Below are 27,281 nucleotides of genomic sequence, written 5' to 3'. Positions count from 1 at the left end.
TTAGTTACATAAAATCCTTGCTACACTTTTAAGAAATAACACAACAACTTATAGGGGGCTTAGTCACTTAAAGAACAGAAAAAAACAAGGTTGGCTATGAATCCGAATTCAATCTGAGTTGGGGTGCTTATTTCACAAAAGACCGAACTACAAATACAACATTTTAGTATGAAATATAACTTACAATTGAGGACTGTAATTGAGGAATGATGAATGGGCTTTCCTACCAGGCATATACCTGATTTCTGACATTTACTGTCTACGTCACCAACTCTAGAAACTCTGACATTCAACGTGCTATCAGATATAACCCTGTTTTAGACCAACTTTTAGAGGAAACGATGAATCCAAAGAATTAAAAATAGAAAAATACTTTTACACTCTTGGGCTTCCCTGGTGGCGTACTGGTTAAGAATCCGCCTGCCAAGTCAGTGGACACAGGTTCGAGCTCTGGTCCGGGAAGATCCCACTTGCAACGGAGCAACGAAGCCTGTGCGCCACAACTACTGAGCCTGCGCTCTAAAGCCGCGAGCCACAACTACTGAAGCCCGTGCGCCTAGAGCCCGTGCTCCACAACAAGAGAAGCCACTGCAATGAGAAGCCCGCGCACCGCAACAAAGAGTAGCCCCCGCTTGCCGCAACTAGAGAAAGCCCGCGTGCAGCGACGAAGACCCAAGGCAGCCAAAAATAAATTAATTAATTAAATTAATTAAATTAAAAAACAAAAGAAAAATACTTTTACACTCTTATTTCCATTCCTTTTTCAAAACAGGAGGAAGCTCAGTTTTTTAAAACTCATTCCCTCTTCTACATAAACCCTAGTTAGTGCTTAAAAACATGAAAAATAAAAATATTTCATGTTAAAATCTTATCCAAGAAGCTAAGCTCAGAGCCATCATCAGCTCTCAATTTAACTTCTTCAACACAGAATTAACATGAACACAACTCAGTTGCTATTTATTTCAGTAAGTAATTCAAATAGCCAGTGTAGCCTTCAGATTTTTAAAAAACATATTTGTTAGGCTTTTAATTTCTGTGTAACGAGGAATCAGGCAATCAGGCAATAATTAAGAATTGCATATCCTAGAAAATCCACTGCTGAGACAGAGTGGTGTGAAATATACTTCAACAAAAGTATACGCTAAAGGGCACTGTACCTGGCATAAAATAGGTACAAATAAATACCATTTTCCCTTAGGAATTTTTGCTCAAACTTGCTCAAATCTTGTTGGAATAGATTTCAGTGCCAGGTCAGTATTTTTTTTAATTTTGTTTTTCCATATCCATAACAATAGCATTTTTACACAATTCTAATTTATTCTGTTGCTCTTCTTTATGAGCTGGCATCTATCTGTGCTCCCTAGATTCTCACTTCTGCTTCTTAAAGTGTGCTGGTTTGTCTATGGAGTTAAAAGCATCCTGGGTTTCTGCTACGCTATTCATGATATGTCAAAGATAAAGTCCAAGACACTTCGTGACTAACCCAGCTCCAGTCAGGACCCAAAGAGAATACTTATGCCTTTTACAGGTTACCTGGGCCACATCCTTGATACCCTCACATTTCAGAGGCAGGGAGAACTTGAGTCTCAAACTGCAAAGAAAACTTCAAATCAAATTATCTGACCATTTATTTTGAACAGTTTGTAAATGTACAGTTAAGGCTATAGGAATAATTATCTTATCAAAATCAGAAAAAAGAAAACTCCAAAACATCGTACTGCACTTAGATAAAATTTTGGTATCTTTTACACTATATACAAATCACACATTAGATGGAAACAATTTTTGATTTATTGATTATGTACCTAAACAATTAAACACAGAAGCATAAAAAATAGTTTATTACTGACTAGACAGTGTTTTGAGTTTTTTTTAATTTAGTCACTTGAGTGTTACTAATGTATTTTGTAGAACTTTAAAGCAGGAAGAGGCCTTAAACATTATCTCATCCAAACTTCAAGGTTTTACTAATGAGGAAGCTAAGGCTCAAAAGAAATCTCTAGATAACACATGTCAAGTCAGAAGGGAACACCATTCAGGCTCCAAATTACCACAGTACTCCCTTCTCTACCCAGTTTATGACTGTTTCAATACATATATTATACTTCCTATAAAAATCACAAGTTCTTTACTAAGTAGCTTCCTACTCAAATGCAAATCTATGAAAGGCAGTAAAGTTAGCAAAGTCATGAGAAGACCAGAAAATAAAGTTGACTGCCCAAAGTATATAATGGAAAACAAAACATGAAGGAAATGTTTAAAAATACATATACATACAAGAAAAAAAAAATGTAACTTCATGATGTATATGAGTCAAATTATTATGCTATACATCTTAAATTTATACAGTGCTATATGTCAATTATCTCAATAAAACTGGAAGGGAAAAAAAAGAGCAATGGTTTTTCATGGAATTCTCAAGAATGAACATTAGGCTTAAAGAATCTCGACATTCCTTCATTTAACACTGGCATTTGTAAACTTGGGATGTGATCCACCCTTTCTTATTTATGAAACTTGGAAGCCAGGTTGAAAGAATTGTGTTCATGTGCTTAGGCATAAAACAAACAGAACAAAGAATGATTTTAATACTGAAAGACACATACACACACACACACATACCCACATCCTACAGAGGCTGTGCTAGTACCCAAAACCAACATTTTGTATATGGTGGAGAAGGAGAAGAAACTTAGCAGGAAATCTGTAATTATATTTATCAAGGTCATTTTTGTAGGCGTATTTCAAGGAAAGGGAGAAATAAAACTATCAGATCATCACATTTTTAACTACGGTATGTTAGAAGGTAGTTACAATAACCATGTTTTAGGGCACAAACTCTGAGACAGTGTGAATATACAAGTAAATAATTGAGACAACAAAATAAAATTCCTGAATTCAGATCTATTCTAGAAAATGTAGTATATGTATATAGTTAATTAAACAGATTTCTGTTAAAAGTACCTAAGATAACCACTAATAAACAGAATGAGATTTCCTGGGTCCAGGTCCTTTGCTGAGAGCCTCAGCCAGAAGTAAGTCCTCCTCCCTTTGAATATCTACAGCATTTTATCTGTAAAACACCATATCACATTTTCTTCTTATACAATGACTTACGCACATCTTGCAGCTCCTATCAGAATAACTAAATAACAGCGTGTACTTGTACACTCTCTCTCAGTTACTTTCACACATGTACCAAAAAAAACAAAAGGAGGTAGGGATTTGGTTTTGCCATATGTTCAATATGAATTATGTAATGGAGCTAATAAAAATCTAATGATGTAATAGAAATGTGGTATCCAAACCAAAGGCAGCTAGAATCTCAACTTTTCCTTTTGGCAGTCACATGATATTTGCAATATAGCATTAAATTTACTTTGAGATAGTTGCTAAAAACTTAGGAAGGCTTAATGATTGCTTATTATTTCATGGTACCAATAAAGAATGGGTAATTAAAATTTTTTCTGAGGTTAAGGGTCATAAAAATTTACATGATTTGCCATCACTAAAATTTTTATCTAGAAGAACAGATCCTGAAATGAATTTTTTCTTCCTTCAAAACAAAGTAGATTTTATAACTTGAAAGTACTTTTTTCTATAATGATCATTGTTTTGTAATATGGAAATTAAGTTAAGTAATGCATTTATTTCCATGTGCAAAATACTTTGTTTCATAGCATTTCTTATTATCTGATTTTTTTCATCCATTAAAATCTTTCTTGAGTATCTATAATATAAGGGCAAATAGTAGACACACTAAATAGTAGCATATGTCTGCCTGTGAGGAAGAAAAAACAGAGTTACAGAAAAATAAACAAGAAATACACACATGAAAAGGAAGAGATATTGAACCAATGCCAATGGTACAGGTAAGTAATTTAAAGGTTCAGAGGAAGGTGTAAATAAAGCTTCAAAGAAGTAGAACTTGAATTGTGTATTAAAAGATGATCAGAATTTACGATAAATAACACAGGAAACAAACTGTACATGGTATATTCAGCAATGAGAAGCTCATTCTGAATGAAACAGACACAATATTGGGAAGTGGAACAAAGTAAGTTTAGAATAGACTTGAGTTAATTTACAAAGAATCTTGAAAGCCCAGTTAAGAAATCTGCCTAACAATCATTAATTGAAGACTTTAGAGCAATAAGCTGACGTGAAAAAGGAAGCATTTAAGGAAGAGTCATCTCGTAGCAGTACATAGGATCGCTTTAATAATAAATGGAATGGAAGCTGGGAAACCTATTAGGAGGTGAATAATAAATCAGCGTTACAACTGTAGAAAAAGTACAAAAGGAATAGACATTCATTACAGCAGGCAAGGCAGAGAATCTGACAAAGAATACTTGAAGATTTTGTATCTGAGTACTCCTAACAGACAAAGAAAAAAATTATATGGGGTCTTGAATCAGCCAGGTCCGGGTAAAATCTGTGCTACGTAACTTTAAAGAAGTTATTTAACTTCTCTGAGTCTTAGTTTCCTTGGATATAAAAGGATTTACCTTGTTTGGGTGTAGAGAGATTAAATAAGAAAATGCATATAAAGCATCTATGTACCTGGAACACAACAGGACTAAATAAATGTGATTTCTTTTACCTCTCTCCCTTGGCTTCCTGTTCTTTATTCCTTAACAATTCTGTCTGAGAATTAAGCAGTACAGTAGGTCATCTGTCTACAAGTTGTCATTTTAGAGCTGATAAAATTGAGTTAATGAGAAATTAAATGACTTACTCAATGGCCTACAACTAGTTATCTTCACTGTTGGCACCAGAGAACAGACACATAGGCCATAAAACACATAAAATTAGCTGAAAAACAAACATAGACTCTTCTTTAAAGACATATCCTCTAATAATGCAACAGAGGATCTGATTCATAAACTTAAAAATATTTAAATATGACTGTTTCCTTGACAACATAAAAAGGGCAATCCATTTCAAAAGAAAACATTTTTTAATGTATACACCAAATTTCAGTGTAGGCTGAATTTCCAAATGGGGATCTTTACATTAGAGAAGGAAAATAAAGGGTATAAATTTCTTCTCTTAATATAGATTGAATACATGGGAACTACAGACACAGTCAGCATAAATTTACTCACCTTCCATGAGCATGGAAATCTAGACGTAAAAACTGGTCCTCATGTGAAACTGCTCTTTTGGCACGCTGGTGTTTTTGGTGTAATGAATCCACATCATAAGATAATCCTTCATAATGTCTAATGTATTTATTTAAAGGATTTCCATACTGACCTATAAAAAATAAACAATTTGAATTAATGTCATCTTGTGGCCCATTCTAGTTCTAATATGATTCCATGATTATTCAAATATCTATAAATATGAAACTGTTTCACTAATCCTAGTACTTTATTTTCATATACATTTTTTTTTTTTTTGGCTATGCCGTGCGGCATGCAGGATCTGAGTTCCCCGACCAGGGATCGAATCTGCACCCCCTGCAGTGGAAGCATGGAGTCGTAACCATTAGACTGCCAGGGAAGTCCCTAAAAGCTTATTATAATGGGAATTTTAACCACACACACAAGTTTTGATGTTAGCCATAGGTTTGTCTAGGATGTCCTTTACCAGGTTGACAAAGTTATCTTCTATTAATACTTTGCTGATAAAAACTATCAGGAAGAGGTGTTGACTTTTGTCACCCACTCTTTCTGCATCTATTAAGATGATTGTAATAGATAACCAACAAGGACCTACTATATAGCACAGGGAATTATACCTATAAGGGAAAAGAATCTGAAAAAATACATATATATAAAATATGTATAAATGAATCACTTTGCTTTACACCTAAAACTAACACAACATTGTAAATCAACTATACTGCAATAAAAATAAGTAAATAAATTTTTTAAAAAGATGGTTATATGGTTCTTTCTTTTTAGGTTATTAATATGGAAAATTAAATTGACTGATTTTCATGGGCAGAAGAACTAGACATTTCTCCAAAGAAGACATACAGATGGCCAACAGACACATGAAAAGATGCTCAACATCATTAACTATTACAGAAGTGCAAATCAAAACGACAATGAGGGGGGCTTCCCTGGTGGCGCAGTGGTTGAGAATCTGCCTGCCAATGCAAGGGACATGGGTTCAAGCCCTGGTCTGGGAGGATCCACATGCCGCGGAGCAACTAGGCCCGTGAGCCACAATTACTGAGCCTGCGCGACTGGAGCCTGTGCTCCGCAACGAGAGAGGCCGCGATAATGAGAGGCCCGTGCACCGCGATGAAGAGTGGCCCCCACTTGCCGCATCTAGAGAGAAAGCCCTCGCACAGAAACGAAGACCCAACACAGCCATAAATAAATAAATAAATAAATAAAATTTTTTTAAAAAGTAAAAAGAAACAGGTGAAATTAATTTAAAAAAAAAAACTACAATGAGGTACTACCTCACACTGGTCAGAATGGCCATCATTAAAAAGTCTACAAATAATAAATACTGGAGAGGGTGTGGAGAAAAAGGAACCCTCCTACACTATTGGTAGGAATGTAAGTTGGTGCAGCCACCGTGGAGAACAGTATGGAGGTTCCTCAAAAAACTAAAAATAGAGTTACCATATGATCCAGCAATCTTACTCCTGGGTATACATCTGTACAAAACTATATTTCAAAACGATATATGCAGGCTTCCCTGGTGGCACAGTGGTTAAGAATCCGCCTGCCAATGCAGGGGACACGGGTTCAAGCCCTGGTCCGGGAAGATCCCACATGCCGCAGAGCAACTGAGCCCATGTTCCACAACTACTGAGCCTGCGCTCTAGAGCCCGTGAGCCACAACTACCGAGCCCTCGTGCCACAACTATTGAAGCCTGTGCGCCTAGAGCCCGTGCTCCGCAACAAGAGAAGCCACCACAATGAGAAGCCCACGCACTGCAACGAAGAGTAGCCCCTGCTCGCCACAACTAGAGAAAGCCCACGTGCAGCAACGAACACCCAATGCAGCCAAAAATAAATAAAATAAATAAATAAATAAAATTTTTAAAAAAAGATACATGCACCCCCTATGTTCATAGCAGCACTATACACAATAGCCAAGACATGGAAACAACCTAAATGTCCACCAACAGATGAATGGGTAAAGAAGATGTGGTACATATATACAATGGAATACGACTCAGCCATAAAAAAAGAACAAAACAATGCCATTTGGAGCAACATGGATGGAACTAGAGAATATCATACTAAGTGAAGTAAGTCAGAAAGAGAAAGACAAATACCATATGGTATCACTTATATGTGGAATCTAAAATATGACACAAATGAACTTATCTACAAAACAGAAACAGACTCACAGACATAGACAACAAACTTGTGGTTGCCAAGGGTGGGGATGGAGGAGGGGTGGAGTGGGAGTTTGGGGTTAGCAGATGCAAACTAATACACAGAGAACAGATAAACAACAAGGTCCTCCTGTATAGCACAGGGAACTATATTCAATATCCTGTGATAAACCATAATGGAAAAGAATTAAAAAAGAATGTATATATATGTATAACTGAATCACTTTGCTGTAGAGCAGAAATTAACACAACATTGTAAATCAACTATACTTCAATTTTTAAAAATTTGTTCATTTTCTAATGTTAAACCAACCTTGCATTACTGATATAAATCCCACTTGAATATAGTATATTATGCTTTATAATACTGTTGGATTCAATTTGTTATAATTTTGTTTAGAATTTTTGTTATCTATGTTCATGAGAGACACCGGTCTGTAGTTTTCTTGGACTGTCTTTGTCAAGTTTTGGTATCCATATAAAAAAAAGACCTTGAAAGTATCACCTCTTCTTCTATTTTCTAGACAAATGTATGTAGAATTGGTATTACTTCCTCCTTAAATGTTTGATAGAATTCACCAGTGAAGCCATCTTGGCCTGGAATTTTCTTTGTGAAAGGTTATTAATGATGTCAATTTGATATATAAACAGCTATTCTGGTTATCTACTTCTTGAGTGACCTTTGGTAAGAATTTGCCCATTTTACCTAAGCTGTTGAAGTTATGGAGATAAAGCTGTTCATAATATTCCCTCATTATGTTTTTTTATCTTTTGAATCTATAGTGATGTTACCTCCCTCATGCCTGATATTGGTAATCTGTATCTTCACTCTTTGGTCCTGATCAGGATAGCTAGAGATTTACTGATTTTACTGATCTTCTCAAGAACCAATTTTTATTTCCTTTGATTTTCCTTATTTTTCTGCTATTTTTTTATTTTTCACTTTGATCTTTCTTTCCTTCTGCTTACTTTGAGTTTAATCGCTCTTCTTTTTTTAGTAAAGACCATTGATTTAAGACTTTTCTTTTCTAATCCAGGTATTTAGTACTATAAATGTTCCCTTAATACTGCTTTAGCAACATCCCACAGATTCTGTTATGCTGTGTTACCATTTTCATTCTTTTCAACATACTTTCTAATTTCCTTTTTGATTTCTTCTATTATTCATGTGCTATTCAGAAGTCTGTTATTTAGATTCTAAATATGGTGAATTTTTCAGTTATCTTTCTGTTATTGACTTCTAATTTAATTCTACTATACCCAGAGAACATACTTTGTATGACATCAATCCTTTTAAATACATTGAGACTTATTTTATGACCAAGAATTTGGTCTATCCTTGCAATGTTTCATGCACACTTGAAAAGAATGTATATTCTGCTGTTAATGGATGAGTGTTCTACAAATGTCAATCTCTGCACTTATTGAGTACAGTGTTTTATAAATGTCAACCAGGTCAACTGGCTGACAGTGTTGTTCAGCCTTCTATATCCTTCATGATTTTCTATCTACCTGTTCTATTATTGAGAGAAAGGTATTGAAATCTCTGTCTGTAATTATGACTATTTCTATTTCTCCTTGCAGTTCTCTGCTTAATTGATTTTTTGTTGTTGTTCTTTTTTTTTTTAATTTATTTATTTTATTTATTTTTGGCTGCATTGGGTCTTCGTTACTGCGCGTGAGCTTTCTCTAGTTGCGGCGAGCGGGGGCTACTCTTCATTGCGGTGCGCGGGTTTCTCATTGTCATGGCTTCTCTTGTTGCGGAGCACAGGCTCTAGGCACGCGGGCTTCAGTGGTTGTGGCTTGTGGGCTCTAGAGCTCAGGCTCAGTAGTTGTGGTGCTCAGGCTTAGCTGCTCCACGGCATGTGGGATCTTCCCGGACCAGGGATCAAACCCGTGTCCCCTGCATTAGCAGGCGGATTCCCAACCACTGCGCCACCAGGGAAGCCCTGCTTAATTGATTTTTGAAGTTCTATTATTACATGCATAAATGTCAGTGATTATTATGTATTATGCCTTTTGGATTAATTCACTCCTTTATCAATTATCTAATGATCTTCTTTATTCTTTGTAATATTCTATGTTCTAAAATCTACTTTGTCTGATATTAATATAGCACTCCTTTTTCTTTTTTTTTTTTTGACTGGCATGGTATCTCTTTTCCATCCTTTTATTTTTAATCTATTTGTGCCTACGTATTTAATGTGAGTTCACAGTAGGCAGCATAGAGCTGGGTCTTGCTTTTTTGTCCAATCTGATAATCTCTGCCTTTTAATTGGAGTGTTTGGATCATTTTCATTTAAAAACAATCCTAAATGTGCATCACATAACAGAGCTTAAAGTATGTGAAGAAAGAGCTGACGGGGGAGTTCCCCGGTGGTCCAGTGGGTAGGACTCCTCTCTCCCAGTTCAGGGAGCCCAGGTTCAATCCCTGGTTGGGGAACTAGATCCCGCATGCATGCCGCAACTAAGAGTTCGCATGCCGCAACCAAGAAAAAAAAAAAAATCCCGCATGCCGCGGCTGGAGATCCCACATGCTTCAATGAAGATCCCGCGTGCCACAACTAAGACCTGGCACAGTCTAAATAAATAAATAAATTTTTTTTTTTTAAAAAGAATGAGAATGACAATTTTTTAAAAATTAAAAATAAAAAATGCTGACAGAACTGAAAGTAGACAAATATGTAAATTATAGTTGGAAATCATGAACACTCCTCACTGAACAAGTAGACAAAAAATAAGGACTGAACACTATCAAACAACTTGACCTGATTAACATTTACAAAATAGTCCACCCAACAACCGAGTATATATTCTTTTCACGGGCACATGGAGTATTCACCAAGATAGACCTTAATTCTAAGCCATAAAGCATGTTTCCATAAGTTTTAAAAGACCGAAATCAGAGAGTATGTTTTCTGACTACAGTGCAATTAAATCAGTAGGAGATACTTGGAAAAATTCCTAAATATTGGGAACTTAACACACTTCTAAGTAGCCCTTGAGTCAAAGAAGAAATCAAAAGGGAAATCAGAAGGATTTTGAATTGACTGCAAAGAGCACAAGGGAACTTTATTGGTTAGTGTAAATGTTCTATATTATTATTATTATCGTTATGGTGGTGGTGGTTAAACAACTATATACCTTTCTCAAAATTAATTGCTCAATTTTATTGTATGGAAATTATACCTCAATAAAGCTAATTAAATTTTTTTTAAAGAAAAATGGTGAGTCTAAGTGGTAAGCATATGGGTATTTGGCCTTTCTTTTACTCTTCCCTAAGTTATACACTTTTTCAAAAAAAAAAAAAAAAATCCAGAATCTAAAACAAAGACAATTCAAAATAGTCCAGCTTGTCCTCCCTTCAGAAAAATAAATAAAATCAACATTCTACTCACCTCCAAGAAACTACTAAGCATCCTATAATGACTCATTATTCATAAGTAACTATATTTTTGTTAATAGGACAGACATAAGTAGTAAAAGTTGGGGGATATAAAAGAGTAAACGACAACCAGTGATCCCAACATGCAAATCCTACACAGGAAAATTACCCAGAACTTAAAGATTTTTCCATAAACACTAAAGCATTCTCCATTATGATCTTAATCAATTCCCGTACTTCTGATACAAGTCTATTACTTGAAGTAATATTCTACTACTTGACAATAATATTGGAACCCTCCCCATTTTATCTTCCTCAAGATTATCCAGGTATCCCCAGCAGCAGCAGTACACACCATAATTACCCCCAAAATATCTTGTGAAAAACACCAACACTGTCCTGCCTCTCCAATCCCACTTTTGTACCAGAAACACAACCTTAAAACAACTAGGGAAAAATCTGTCATAACAGTCTGAAAGATGCACACTATTGGCAAAACTTCAGCAAGCATACATGTCTGCTCAGTTCAGAATCCAGGTCTCCGGTGATGCTTCTGATTAGAGGAGCCTAGTTCAGAAGACTAGTTTACATGCCTGTGTCCTAGTTGCAAATGAAAGGCTGGGGAATCTAAATTAAGGAGATGGAATTCATAAGGCTGAAAATGTGCCAAACAAAGCAAGGTTCAAAAGGTTCTAGACAATCAAAAACCATTGCAAATAACTGGCCTCTTAGTTTCCACTCTTGCCCCCAACAGTCTATTTTTCACACAGCAGTCAGAGTAATAATGTTCAAATAAAGTTACATTATGTCACTCTTCTGCTCAAAATCTTCCACCCCTCACCCACCCCCCTCACCCGCTGTTCCCCCTCCACAGCCTTCATCATGATTTATAATCTCAAAAAAAAAAAAAGTCCTAACCGTGGCTTATAACGCTGAAGATGATCCTCATAAGGGGCTGCATTCCCCCACTCCACTGCCATACCCGTCTCACCTTATCTTCTACCACTCTCCCCTTGCTCTGTGTATTACAGCCACATTAGTCTCCTTATCGTCCCTCTGCCTGGAACATCTTCCCCCAAAGCAGGGTTGGCACACTTCATTCAGATATCTACAAAATTTCTTCAGAAGCTTTCTCTGATCACCCTATCTAAAAGCTTATGTCCCAATCATACTCATTCTAATATCCTGCTCTTTCTTCATGTTTTTATTGACATATCCCTCTACCACCAGAAGTTCCATGAGAACAAGGACTTTGATTTGTTCAATGATGTACCCTCATTACCTAGAACAGAGTAAGAAAACAGTTGCTCAGTAAATGTTTGCTGTAAGAATGAATGAATCCACTCAACATTTCACGGAAATTTCCATTTTCATTTGAATTTATAAAGAAAGCAGCCTATACCTTGCTGATAAGAGAGCCATAAATCAATCATCAGAAAATGTGATCTATGATACTCATCCAAGAAGTACCAGAATTTCTAACAGGTCTAGTATTTGCGAAGTGCTACTTGTTAAAATTAAAATTATTATAGATCTATGTGCTAGGTAAGTTTTTTTTAATCTTCTACTGATTCTATGAGTGCATTTCAGGTATTTGTCTCTGCAATTACCCATGCAGCTTTCATCACCATTTTGCATGACTTTCTGGACAGTTAAAAATGTTATATTCCTTTTCGTAATGAAGTTTTTCAATAACCGTGGAAGTATATGGTCAACATATCTTACTTCATGTTTCAACAGTTTAGCAAGCATTATCTTCATTTATAAGTCACGTGTTAGAATCCCAACTGTGCCACTTACTAGTTGAGTGATCTTGGGCAAGTTACCTACCTCTCTGTGCCTCATTTTCCCTGTCTATAAAATAAGTGAAATAGCAATACCTATACCTAACAGTGTTGTTATATGGATTAAATTACTTAATATATATAAAGGGGCTTAGAATAGTATACACTACATAACAGGTAAGAATTCAGTAAATTATGGCTAAATGTATTATCTCATTTCACCCTCCTAACAACTTTGCAGGGTAAGTACAATTAATCTTAAGATAAGGCACAGAGAGGTTAAGCGACCCACCCAAGACTACAAAACTTCCTTTTATTTTTTATAAATTTATTTATTTATTTATTTTTGGCTGCATTGGGTCTTCGTTGCTGTGCACGGTCTTCCTCTAGTTGTGGCAAGTGGGGGCTATTCCACGTTGTGGTGCACGGGCTTCTCATTGTGGTGGCTTCTCTTGTTGCTGAGCACGGGCTCTAGGAGCGGGGGCTTCACCAGTTGTGGCATGAGGGCTCGGCAGTTGTGGCTCACAGGCTCTAGAGCGCAGGCTCAGTAGTTGCGGCACACAGGCTTAGTTGCTCCGCGGCATGTGGGATCTTCCCAGACCAGGGCTCAAACCCGTGTCCCCTGCATTGGCAGGAGGATTCTTAACCACTGTGCCACCAGGGAAGTCCCCAAAACTTCCTTCTAGCTCGAACATTCTGTGATTCTAAATTTACCCTAAAATGAAAATGGGTTTTTTAAAGTTTCATCTTAGGAATATAGCAAAGTTTACAAGTTTTATTCAGTAAAATCAGATAACCATGAAGACATTCTACATTTCCCCTTTTAGTCTAATTTACCTAATTCTTTTAATTAACTGGGCATATAAAAATAATAAGCAAAACCAATACACTAACAAAAATGGTATTTTCATTCCATTTTAAAGTCAATTAAAGTAAAAAAGATTAATTATAAGCTTTGAAGGCTTTTTTTCCAGACATACTTTTAGAAAATTGGAATTCTTATGTAATTCATAAAAAGTGAAATTATCTAGTTCAGTAATCATTCATCTATTCACTCAGCACATATAATGGGCACTTACTATATGCACTATATACTATATACTATATGGGCATTGTTTTAGATGCTGGGAATATAGCAGCTAACAAAACAAAATTACTGACCTTAGGAAACTTTATTCTAGAGAAGGAAGGCAGACAGTAAGACAAACAAGCAAATAACTTCATTTTTTTGGTGCATAATCAATTTTTTTATTTTATTGAAGGATATTTGATTTACAATGTTGTGTTAACATTTACAATGTTGTGTTACAATGTTGTGTTGTTGTGTTAACAATGTTGTGTTGTGTCTGTACAGCAAAGTGACTCAGTTATACGTATATATTTTTTCATATTCTTTTCCATTATGGGTTGTCACAGGATATTGAATAGAGTTCCCTGTGAACAAGTAAATAACTTCGGATGGCTATAAGAGTGTTATCACAGGGTGAGTGGATAGAGAATGCCAAGGAAGGGGTTTGTATTATATGTATGTATTTATATGAGGTAATCAGAAAACTTCATAATATTTGAGTAAAGACTTAACAGAAGTACAACAATGTGAATGTACTTAAATACTACTGAACCACACAGCTAAAAATGGTTAAGCTGGTAAATTTTATGTGTATTTCACCACCACGTAATTTTTTTTTAACTTAAAAAATAAAAAAGAAAGAGAGGAGATAATACAGCAATCTAAGGGGGAAACTGTTCCATGTAAAAGGATCAGCAAGTGCAAAATCCCTGAGACAGGAGCAAGCCTGACAATTTTTAAAGAGCTCTGTGTGGCTGGAGCAGAAACGAACAGTGGGGAAGGACTGGGGGCAGAGGGTAGGGAGAATAAGCATACATGTACCTCTGGTAGGGCCTTAGAAGCCACTATAAGGACATTGGATTTTACTTAAAATATTAAGCCACTGAATGTTTTTTTTATTTTTTATTTATTTTGCTATTACTTTTTTGTTGAGGTACAATTCACAGAACATAAAACTCACCATTTTAACCATTTTAAAGTATACAATGTACCAGTGGATGGTTTTGACCAAAGCAGCTTTTGAACACAATCACATCGACTGCTATGTTGAGAAGAGACTGGGAGAACAAGAGAACAGGGAGAAGAGTTAGCAGGTTTTACGGTAATTAAAGTGAGATGGATGCGGTAGCAGTGGAGCTAATGAGAAGTTGTCAAAATCTGCATATACTCTTAAGGAGAAGCTGACAGAATTTGCATGTAGGGTGTAAGTGAAAAGAGGAATCAAGGATAACTCAAAGTTTTTTGCCTAAGCAACTGAAGAATGGAGCTCCCATTTACTGAGATGGGAAAGACTACAGGAAAAAAGACTGGGGTAAGAGGAATCAGAGGTTTGGTTTTGGACATGTTAAGTTTCAGATGCCCACCACATATCTAGCTGGAGATGTAGCTGGGATACAGGAGTCTAGAATTCAAGGGAGAGTCCTGGGCTGGAGATACAAATATAGGGGGTCATCATCATATTAGGGGTTATTTAACACAACTAATAAGTAACTACCAGCACAGAAACTTCTTCTTCCAAAGGTCTGTTGCCATTTAAATTTACATGTGATTTGTGGCCCATAACAGACTACTGTTTTCTTCCTCTAATTTAAATCCTTTATTTAGATGAAATAGATCTGTACAAAAGGAATCATAGCCTAGAAGCCTAGGAGTAAAACAAAAAACAACAACAAACAATGCAAAAAAACTAATGTTCTATTGCTGCCCCTGAATACAGAACTGGAGCTTCTTTTATCACTGATATATTACCAAGCAGGGCAACATGAATGACAGGGAAGGTAACAGGAAGGACTCAATGGACGGCAATCTTTAACTCCTTTTCTCCCTTCTGATAAAGAATAGAATACTCACTGAAGACGTTCTCATCATGTAAAGTCCTTAACAATGGAGAAACAGATCTGTTACTAGACAATGATGAAAATAAAATACATTTAATCTAGAGTACAGTAAGATGTTAGTAATTTGACATCAAAGGAAAATGACAGGTTCCACTGAGGAAAATTTATAGATAATTGAAGTTTATCTATGTGCCTAGTATCTTTCCTTTTGAACCATTACTGATTTTTTTCCCTCTACTTTAACATCTTCTTGAGCCAGGCTCACCCTTATTAACATCTTTAACCTAAGAGATCATAATGATATGATAACCTCTAGGCTATTATGTTCTTGTGCCATTGTTCCTACATAAAATAGCTCCATCCTGCAGTGTAGTTATTCTGTCAATGTCTCCTTTCTCTACTCTTACTCTTTTTTACCTATACATAAAAGCATACCAACAGTGTTTTACTTTCTAGTCCTTAGTTGTACTTGCCAGAAATCTGGCCTTCACAAAACATATAATAAATTCACATGGTACTTAGTACCTACAAGCTCCATGGGAAATCTGAACACTTAAAAAATAAAAAAGAATCTTCTTGGTTATGTAAGGACAATGTCCTTAACCTTACGAGATGCATACTTAAGTATTTAAGGGTACCAACTTACTTTAGGGGTTCAGAACCAAAAAAGAATATATATTAACAGCGATAAAGCAAACGTGGTGAAAGATAACCACTAATAAACTTAGGTTAAAGGTATATAAATGTTAACTGGACTATATATACTTCCAACCTTTCAGAAAATACATACATTTTTAAGATAAAAAGTTAGGAAAAATTAAACAGTATATCAAGCAAATGCCTATGTGTAAAATTGGTAGAAGAATAACTGGACTGAACCTATAAGATGGAGAAAACATATAATTAATTTTCAAAAAAAAAAAAAAAACTAAAAAAGTAAAGCAACACCAAAAAAAAATCACCTACAAGACAGGCAGAAAAATGGCCAGCAGGTTCTAAGTAGAAAAAACATAAGTCGGTCTCCTTGCCACTGGAGATCTTAAGGCGCTCTCTCCCTTTTCACAATTTGAGAACAGTATTTTATTTCCTGTGACTGTTTTCAAAGTCACCAGGATACTGGTATTTACTAAAGGTAATCCAACTTTAAAAAATGTTTTTTTCTTTTTCCGTATCACAAAAGTTTTGTAATAGATACTTCTGTAAAAGATATAACCTATATCTCACCATCAAGAGATTTAGTATCTGTTCTCAAGCTTTTAAAAAATGAATACATATATAAATTTATCTGTGACAAAACTGAAATGGTATTATGCACAAAATGTTCTTTAAGGTGCTTCTCCCGTCTTAACTGTAAACATTTTCTAATGTCAAAAAAAACCGAAGAAAAACAAAACACCTTTCAAAGAACTTGACTGACCAAAAGTCAAATGGCTCAAATACTGTAAGTACAAAGAGCCTAAATTATGCTCTGATGGCAAAATGACCCACTCTTCGTACAAAGGCAGAATCTAACAACCTCATTATACTTTAAGAATCGTACCTGGAATATAGTAAGTATGCCATAAATGCTAACCATTATGATTATTTTCCATATTCTATGGGTAGGCAGCATCTTACTTCTCAGGAATGCTTGCAAACAAAAGCTTCCTTCCTAACTCCTGAATCCAAAACATACAATCTTCTGTTCCAATCTAAATTAAATATAAGAATAGGGCAAAAAAACACAGAATGAAAATTTCATTAACATCAGGGGGAAAAAACAGAGTATATCTTACTGATGGTGGATAACACCTTTTTGTGGGAGAGCAATATTATGTAAGAAATAAACTTGTTTTCCTATTAATATCAAAGAAAGTTGATACTACAGTCTTAAGGATGGGGGAAGGAAATCTGCAAAAATCTTTTGACATTACACATCTCCCTATTTACAGAAAAACTCAATTACAATAAATGAGAGGATGTGTAAGAATAAGCTAAGGCTGGCACACTTCCATTCGTCAGAAAAATTACTGGTAATCAAGTTGTTTTCTACAGACTTTTCACTTGTGTAATTTTAAAATTAGGAACCAAGAGCATTTTTCCACAACTTTAAAGTGTATTTCCTTCCTAAGGAACCTGAGTCATCAACTGTGTCTTAGGCATCACACTGGGTTGACCAATGATTCTTATATTTGACATGCACTCTGATCTTGAAGCAGTAAATACCATTAACAAAGCTGTTCTCTTGTATGACAAAGGTAGACTTCCAGGAACTATAATGTCCTGTATTTCAGCAATATACTTAAGTGCCTTTACTGCAGTCTTGGAAAAGTTACTTCTAAATTGTGACTTCAAGCTTAAGCCACAGTATCTATTTCTTCACTAGAAACCAGTCAAATCATTTTCTACAAATATCTACACCTAAGAGTTACAAGTGAAAGCTCAAAATAGGAGAGTATGTCTACAATTTTAAGCATATTCCAACATACCCACTTTTTCAGATAAGCTAGTCTCTAAGAATTAAAAATAGTAAAGTTAGCTGGCTCAAAGTGAAATTATAAACTACAAATTTTAAACTAAATCTATCACAAAGGACATAAAACATCAATAGTGAAAACCTACCAAATGTATTAAACTTCAACCACTTATGAAATACAACTTAAAAATCCAAAAGTGGAATAGGTACATAATTTAGATTTCTATGCTGATCTGAAACACCTTTACACCATTTCAAGTAAATGCAAACATAAGTACAGACAAGGGACTTTGACTTTCAGTCCGCCACACATACATACACACACACACACACACACACACACACAAAATGGCTCCAGCCACCACTGCAATGTTTATATATATTTACCCCACACTTTGCATTTTATCCTAAACCTACTCTCAGTACCTCACCCTTCTCCCATATTATACCCCAAACCATCTGCCTCTGCCTCTTTCCAGGAAATCTGATGTGTAAATAAAACAATTCTGCAAAAGGTGCTACCAATGACAATAAGGGGAGGGAGGGACGAAGTTACGAAAATGACATGAAAGTTTTTGAGTACTTATGCGTTAAAATTCTGAAGAAAATAAATTGTGAAAAGTTGAAGCTGAGTACAACTAATTCTGAAGAGAGATTTGCAGAGTAAGCTACTGGTTAAGTGCCTCAAAGTATCTTTCCACAGAAACTAAAATCCTGCTAATCCATGGCTCTTCTGGGTTAACAAGAAACTGGTTTGGTTTGGTTTTTAGATAATCCTCATGGGCTATCAGTCATTCAATCACTATTATAAATTAAGAGAATCAGATTTTCTTCCCAAAGGCAAACTCGAAGATGAGAATGGGCAATGCTGGAAAAAAAAATTTTTTCCTAACTGTAGTGCACAGAACACTGGAAGAGGAAGGCTTCAACAGGATAAGAATATGGGGAGTTTATGTGACTTGAGTAATCAAGACAATAAGCTATCAGAAATAACAACAACAATAAAAAAGATGAAGAGGACAAAAACGGCAAATTTCTGCTAGAGCAGTTTCTCAGCCTCAGCCCTAGAGACATTTTGGCCCGATAACTCTTTGCTGTGTGGGGGCTGCCCTATGCATTGTAAAAGATGTTTCACAGCATCTCTGGCTTCTACCCACTAGATGCTAGTAAGCATCCCTCAAGTTGTGACAACCAAAACTACCTCCAGACTACTTATAAATATTTCAGTGTCTGCTTGCGTATACATTTTAACTATACATTAATTTTTTAAAAGCTACTAAACCACATAAATACTATGATGTAAATTCATAATAACAGGCATTTTAAAAGACTGAATGATTAATATTAAAAAGTGACAGAACTGTGTTCGAGAAGGAATTATGGATTTCTCAAATTCTATTTGCTAATGTTTGATAATGATGTTCTAGTATTTCAACTTCTAAAAATACATTTATTTATCTATATTTTGTAACTAATAGATTCCAAATGAAATTAGGCCTGGAAACAACATATTTTTAACAATATTTGCACAGCACTTTACAATCTCTTCAGCATTTTTACAAACTTACCCCACTTAAGTCTTAGGAAAAAAGAAGCAAATTAATATTCCACCCAATTCATAAGTATAGGATTCTATCTGTATTCTTTTGAAAACTAAATCCAAAGTTCAAAGTTGTTCAAAAAATATGTGTACATATATATCCCTTGCAATCATTAATGCAAGCAAAAATAAACAGAAAGAAAACTCTACTCCACAAATCGTATATGTACATTTGCCTCAAACACAGAAGTCACATTCTTTTCCCCAATTTGTGTCTGAAACAGGAATTTCACAATTCACATATAATCAACAGTATCAAGCATATTCTTGAACTGAAGAGCCTAATTCCAGCTGAAGGACAGTAAATATATACTTGTAAGATAAAAATATACTTGTTAATGTACTACCTTTAATTTCTCCCCTCCACCTCAAATTCACCGAACTTCTATCTCCCAACTGTCAGGAACAATGCTTCCCAAGTGACTCACCACAGATTATTGAAGGATTGTGCAAAGTTTTAACCAATGCCCAACAAAAGTATTAGTTTGCAAGTAGGATAAAATTCAACTCTGACACACATCGCAACCTATAACCTTCAATCTAGATTCAAGATCTTAGACACTTTCAACTTCAAAGACTGAGGTTCTCAAAGCTTTAATAAAACTACACTCTCTCCAATGCCTCTAAGATCCAAATTCACCACAGAGTGAGCCCTCAATAAATTGTGATACCTTCACATTAAACATTTGCCAAGTTTTACCAGTTTTTCTTCCATATGATTTCTTGTTGTACCCATATTTGTTTCTACAATCACTACCCTAACCCAGGACTCAATCACCCAGTTCATCAAGCAGCTAATTTATTCCTTATGGTATCATATCCCAACTGCTCAGCCAACCAAAATTCCACAATACTCTTCTTCATAGTTATCATGGCCTATTATATGAATAATGAGAGTCCCAGTCATTATGGCCCAGTTAGCATTTCTCCTTATTTCCCGCCATGGACTCTCCATTCCAGGCAAGTAAGCCTACATGCATCTTACTACACTATAAGCCATTCTCTTCTATCTCAAAAAGCTCTCCCCAGCTGGCTGATGTCCCTCCAGCTTAATAAATCCTCATTTCAACTGCAGCTACAATACATAATTGGAACTCTATTTTTATATCTTGGCATTTCTGTCTACTCTGACAAACTCAATGTTTTTTCTTCTCTTCTCACTCAAGACTGTGCCGTCATGACTCCTACTAGCCACAGACATACAATAAACACTGGTGACTAAACAGCAATGTTCTTACTGTACATGTTCTCACATTGTTTAGTTGGAATTGTAGTAGCTTCAGAATGAATTCACCCAACATCAAAGAGAGTCTACACCCCCTGAGAACTATTCTCAGTACTGCTATTTCCTGCAACCTAGCTAGAACAGGACTGTCCTCACCCCGCTAGTCCTAAGGCAAAGCGTTCACACTGCTAGACAGCAGTGTTACTGCCCTCATAGGAATCTAACTGGTAGGATTATTCCAGTTTTTCCATTTATCCTTAGTATTGCTCCCTTTTCTAAGTACAAAATTGACAGCTAAACCAAGTTTAGCCCAAAACTGTAAGTTGTTCTTATACTAAACCTCAATCATTTAAGATTAAATTCAGCCCTTTTAAAAGGAACACAGGGGTTTCCCTGGTGGCACAGTGGTTAAGAATCCGCAGTAAAGTAAAGTTAGCCAATGCAGGGGACACGGGTTCGAGCCCTGGTCCGGGAAGTTCCCATGTGCTGCGGAGCAACTAAGCCCATGTGCCACAACTACTGAGCCTGTGTGCCACAACTACTGAAGCCAGCACACCTAGAGGCCATGCTCCGCAACAAGAGAAGCCATCTCAATGAGAAGTCTGCACACCGCAACAAAGAGTAGCCCCCGCTCTCTGCAACTAGAGAAAGCCCGTGTGCAGCAACAAAGACCCAACGCAGGCAAAAATTAATTAATTAATTAATTATTTTTAAAAAGGTATGAGGGGGCAATGGGTAAAACGCCCAGGCTTTGAGGTCAAACTGGCTTGGGTTTGAATATCTAATTCACCACTTAGCAGGTGGATGATGCCAGAAAATTTATTTCTTCAAGCCTGTTTCTTCAAATGTAAAATATCACCACTCTCTCATACATGTTGAAAAGCGAAACTTCTAACACAATATCAGATACACAGCAGACATCACAGAAACGTCCCTTTACTCTCCCTGCTCCACCCTGCAAGTCTGTCAGATAAATTTTAAAATATTAGATAATAAACACCCTTGAAGATCTTAAACAAGTTATAAAAGGGAGATCAGAAAAGACAGAGGTGCTTGCCATGCCCAGTTCCCTCAAACCCTGCTACTCAGAGAGGTCCTGTACACACACAGAAAAGATACTGCTAATGTAGGCAAATGCAATGTAGCCTAATGTAGGCTTGAAATGGGCATTCTCAAGATGATACAGCTAACTGGATTATCAATCTCCGGTTAAAAAGACGAAGAGTCAGAGCTCCTTAAAGATAAAGACAGGACTTCCCTGGTGGCACAGTGGTTAAGAATCTGCCTGCCAATGCAGGGGACACGGGTTCGAGCCCTGGTCCGGGAAGATCCCACATGCCGCGGAGCAACTAAGCCCGTGTGCCACAACTACTGAGCCTGCGCTCTAAAGCCCACGAGCCACAACTACTGAACCCACGTGCTGCAACTACTGAAGCCCGTGTGCCTAGAGCCCGTGCTCCGCAACAAAGAGAAGCCATCTCAATGAGAAGCCCGAGCATCGCAACGAAGAGTAGCCCCCGCTTGCCGCAACTAGAGAAAGTCCACGCGCAGCAACGAAGACCCAACGCAGCCAAAAATAAATAAAAATAAAAATAAATTTATTTTTAAAAAAAGATAAAGACAAGAAGTCTGTCCCCTTTATTAATTTCATAGGCCCTTACTTGCTGGTAAAAGTGAAATAGTTTAAGCTTAAACTTTGATACTTTTAATACTTTTGGCCAAACTTCCAGAAAACCTATTTCTTTATAACGCATGCTACAAAGCAAAGCATTTACACCAGAATTTTTAATATAAAAAACATGTCGGAATTCCCTGGAAGTCCAGTGGTTAAGACTCCGCGCTCTCACTGCCGAGGGCCCAAGTTCAATCCCTGGTCATCGGGGAACTTAGATTCCCACAAGCCGTGCCTCCATCAAAAAAAAAAAAAATTTCATACTCTAAAGTTCATTTAAAGTATGATTTCATTAAACCAAAACATGGGATTGAATTTACTGCTACAGCTAAAATACCTTTGGACCTCTCAAACACACCAATTAATTTTTTTAAAAGAGGAGAAAGAAAAAACATCAACTCACCAACGTATTTGTGTTAAAAAGTATAATTCACACATACATAAAAATTCTTTGGGCTATATTTAATCAGAATAGTTCTAATAAAATTTCTAATGTGGTTGCATAAAATAAAGTATTTTTATGTATATATTTGAGTCATGTCTATATAGACACTTACTAAACTCTAGAAAATTTATGGTATCTTCCTACAAATACAGCATAGGCTGGGACATGTGCAAGAAATGGACAACTTTAGGAAAGTTTAGTTTTATGATTCTAAACACATTCTCTTTTCCAGCTTCCCACCAACACACTAAGAGCAAGAAAAAACTAATGCAAAACAGTGACTGACAAATCGGATAGGGGAAAGCAACTAAAAAGGATAATTAAGTACCTAAGAATGATTTATACTTTAAAGTTAAATCCATATTTCCACTACAGCTTCTTCTAATCTACACAAACATATTCATTCTCTCATAAGAGAATCTGAATGTATTCTATTCTCATATCATGCTCATAAAAACTTCTTACAAACTTGACCATAAAAGCTCAGATTTGTAGATAAAAATACTATATATTACAATTAAATTACCAATATCTCCATGCACCCAAAAGCTACAATCTTGATGCTAATTTTAAAATGAAAGATTTCTTAGTGTCTTTTTGAAAAAGTTCTGCTTAAAACAAACATCAAAAAGTAAGTAGCCTTTTAACCAATGTTTAATGCGAAATGATACTTTACAAATGACTCGAGTTCTGAATTTAGAAAATTTTTGTTTAAAAAGGGCCTTAGCCCACAAAGATTATGCTGTCAATTTATACTTTTTCTTCGACCATCAGAATACACCAGTTTCTATTTTTACTGTTTCACTCTTTAAAAGCAAAGGACATTTTATCGACTACTGCTCATCAGGAGTTTAAACTGCCTCACGTGGACGCCTCACTTTTTACTACCTCATAGAAATCGATGTCTAACAAAAAGTGAAAACAGAAATTTCTTGTAAGCCACATTTAGGATATAAATACAAATGTAAAAACAAAAGCCCTTATAGAGGGTGTCCAGCACAGATATTTCAAACTAAACATCTACTAGAAGCTCCTAATCTAAGATGTTTTCGCTAGCAAATGAACACTACAAACTACAATAGAAGTCTACCTACAAAGTATCATCCTCAGACAAAATAGAAGACTGGACAAAAATATGCTTGGCTCTGCAGTCAAAATTATAAAGAAAAGAACAAAAACAATCCACTACATGAAATATTCAGATATTTTCTAAATTATCAAATTTGTCTATACTAATCCAAAGCACTCCGGAAAAATTTCCAATCCAATTCTTTTAAACATATTTTAAGGTCTTTAAGTATACTATGGAGGAAGTCAAAAAGTTAACCTAAAATAAAGCACTTTACACAACAACAAAATGATGCAGTTGGTCCTGGGATACACTAGAAATGAAAATCGTCTTCAAAACTGGAGTAATCAAGAAATTATATGCTTTTAGCACACTTAACGCCAACGGGGGGGGGTGGAGGGTTGCCACTGTTTTGACAATCCACTAATTACACTGTATGACTACTCCACCTGAGAGTTTAAGAAAACTCTTCAAGTTGGGTCACCGAGGGACCGTCCCTCAAAAAGACGCAATCCAGCCTACAGATCAGTGAACACCCCGAAAACGGCTTATCTTTCTCCCCACCAAAACCTTTCCCCTGGGCAACAAAATGTTTCCACTGAACATAAACACACCCTCCCGCTATCTCTCTCCGAACACCCGGACAGAGGCGGGGCACTCTGGAGAACGGTAGCCGCCCGGCTCAGACGAGCAGGAGACCACTGTTACCCCTCCACGGGCGGCCCCTCTGCAGAACCGGGTCGGTCTGGATCGCTGCGCCCGGTAAAGAACAATACAATTGCAACTTCCCACGAGCCTGCGCGGCGGTTCTCCGCAACGGAGCGGACTCCGGAATTCGCCACCAGGCAGGAGCTGGGGGCGGAAGGGTGAGGAGGGTGAGCGCGGGACCAGGATGGCAAAGACCGGCGGCCCCGCGGCAGTTGCCCGCCCCGGCGCCCGTCGAGCAAGCTGGAGGGATGGTGCCGCCGGTCTGAGCGCCACCGGCTCTCGCCTGGCGACCCGGCTCTCGACTTTGCTTCTCAGGCAGGCAACCCCAGGCTCCCCTGCTGCTGGGGCGGCAGGGGGCGGGAAAGGCCTCGCCGGAGTCTCGGAGCCTCCTCGGCCCGCCACGGAAGGGAACGCGGTCGGGGCGCGGGGGACAATAGGGAGAGGGGAGCGCTGCGCGCCCGAGTGGCGCCGCCGGCCGGCCGGGCTGACTGACGCGCCAGCCGCACGGAGCGACTGGGCTCCGCTCGGCCCGGCCGCCGCTGCCGCTGCGCGGTCTGCCGTGCTCAACGCGCCCCCGGGGCTCGGGGTCGTGCCTCACCTCCGAGTCCCGCCGCCCAGGAGAGGAGCAGAATTAACACTCTCAGAAACACCATCTTCCGCTGCCGCTGCCGCTGCCGCTGCCACCGCCGCCTCCTCACGGGTTAACAGCAGCACATCGATCCGGAGGGAGAAGCTGAAGAGGCTTGGTCCGGAGCCTCCACGGGGAGCCGGGACCTCCCCCGGCAGGAGAAACGGCGAAGCACCTCCCTCTCGCCCCACTTCAGGGGCCGGCAAAGCTCCCAGCACCTCCAAAACAGGGACCTCCCTCCCCCTCGTTCGTTTCCTTCCTCCCTTCCCCGCTTTCCTTCCCTCGCTCCTTCCCTCTTCTCTACCTCCCTCCCCCCGAGCCCGGTACCTCCGCCTCCTTCCTTGCCACGTGACCCGCGAGCGCCCAACGAGCAGGCGGAGCCGCACCCCTTCCTCCCGCTCCTCCCCCTCCCCCAGGCGCCCCAGGGGCGCGCGCATGCGCGCTGCGGCTGGTGCCCGGGCTGCTAGGCCAGCCGCTGCTTCCTGTCCGCAGGCGGAGAGCGGGGATTGGGCTTGGGAGGCGGGGTTTTCTGGGGTTCCGCCCCCGGACCGGAGCGCAAATCTGCGGACCGCACAGGGCTGGTTCTTAGAGCTGCTGAGAACTGTCTCTTGGGTTAAAATGGGAGAGTCAAGGGGCAGCTGTCCACTTCTTAACAGGGAATGGAGATTTTGGTTACTTCTTTTTTTGCCTCTCAGGGTGCACGACGTCTACTAAGTAAACAAAAGCAAAGTCCCCCACCCAAAAAGCCAAGTGCGAACAAGCGGTAATTACATCGGAAACAGCCGCCAACAATCAGAACCTAAATGTAAAGATCTTCCAGCAGCAGAAGCACAGCCTGTCATATCTTTCTGATCGCTTTACAAATTTCAGACACAGATCAGGCCTTAGCCATTCTGAAAGCGTGCCGCCTCAACCACAGGGTACGGAATCTCTAGCCCGAAAAATGTTCTATTTACCACTCTCTCTGTTCCATCTCTGAACAGAACTCCGGAATCTCCTTCACCCCAACTTCTTTGAAGCTCCTATTTGATTTCTCAGTAACTCCCTTTGATTCTTCAAACTAGTATTCCATGGATTAAAGACTTAAACATAAGACCTGAAACCATAAGACGCCTAGAAGGAAACAGGGGAAAGCCTGATGTTGGTCTTGGCAATTATTTTTGGATGCGACACCAAAAACACAAGAAACAAAAGCAAAAATAAATAAGTGGGCCTACCTCAAACTAAAAAGCTTTAGCATGGCAGAAGAAAGAATCAACAAAATGGAAAGGCAACCTTCAGAATGAGAGAAAATATTTGCAAATTGTGTCTCTGAGAAAGGGTTAATAACTAAAATATATAAGGAACTCTTACAACTCAATGGCTAAAAAGCAGACAACCCAATTTGAAAATGGGCAGAGGAACTTAACATTTTTTCAAAGAAGACATCCAAATGGCCAATAGGTACATGAACAGATGCTCAGTACCACTAATCATCAGGGAAATGTGAATCAAAACCACAGTGAGATATTGCCACGCTGTTAGAAAGGTTATCGTCAAGAAGACAAGAGATACGTGTTGACAAGGATGTGGAGAAAGGGAAACCTTTGTGCATTGCTGGTGGGAATGTAAATTGGTGCAGCATTACAGAAAACAGCATGGAGGTTCCTCAAAAAATTAAAAATTGTACTACCATATGAGGGACTTCCCTGGTGGTCCAGTGGCTAAGACTCCATGCTCCCAATGCAGGGGGCCCTGGTTCAATCCCTGGTCAGGGAACTAGATCCCACATGCCAACTAAAGATCTCACATGCTGCAGCGAAGATCCCACATGCAGCAAGGAAGATCCCGTGTGCCGCAACTAAGACCCAGCGCAGCCAAATAAATAAATAAATATTAAAAAAAGAAGAAGAACTACCATATGATCCAGCAACCCCACTTCTGGGTATAAAACCAAAGGAAGTGAAATCAAGATCTTGAAATCTGTACTCCCATACTCATTGCAACATTATTCACAATAGCTACGATATGGAAACAACCTAAGTGTCCCTCTATGGATGAATGGCTAAAGATGTGGTATATAGATACTATGGAATATTATTCAGCCATGAG

The 27,281-nt window shown here is 38.0% G+C and overlaps 1 protein-coding gene across 1 annotated transcript in view; it reads right to left on the bottom strand.

Annotated features, from left to right (window-relative positions):
- The window catches only part of ADAM10 (ADAM metallopeptidase domain 10), a 107,935-nt gene extending 82,467 nt beyond the window's left edge, over window positions 1–25,468 (bottom strand). Inside the window, exons 1-2 of the mRNA XM_061182073.1 lie at window positions 25,161–25,468; window positions 5,109–5,259 (exon numbers count right to left, since the gene is read on the bottom strand). Of these exons, the coding sequence (XP_061038056.1) occupies window positions 5,109–5,259; window positions 25,161–25,215 (206 nt within the window). The 5' untranslated portion in view covers window positions 25,216–25,468. The remainder of the gene's footprint in view (window positions 1–5,108; window positions 5,260–25,160) is intronic.
- Between the last annotated feature and the right edge of the window lie 1,813 nt (window positions 25,469–27,281).

This window comes from Eubalaena glacialis, chromosome 2 (genome assembly GCF_028564815.1).
Source record: "Eubalaena glacialis isolate mEubGla1 chromosome 2, mEubGla1.1.hap2.+ XY, whole genome shotgun sequence".
Classification (NCBI taxonomy): Eukaryota; Metazoa; Chordata; class Mammalia; order Artiodactyla; family Balaenidae; genus Eubalaena; species Eubalaena glacialis.
This window is presented reverse-complemented; position numbering and strand designations above follow the sequence as displayed.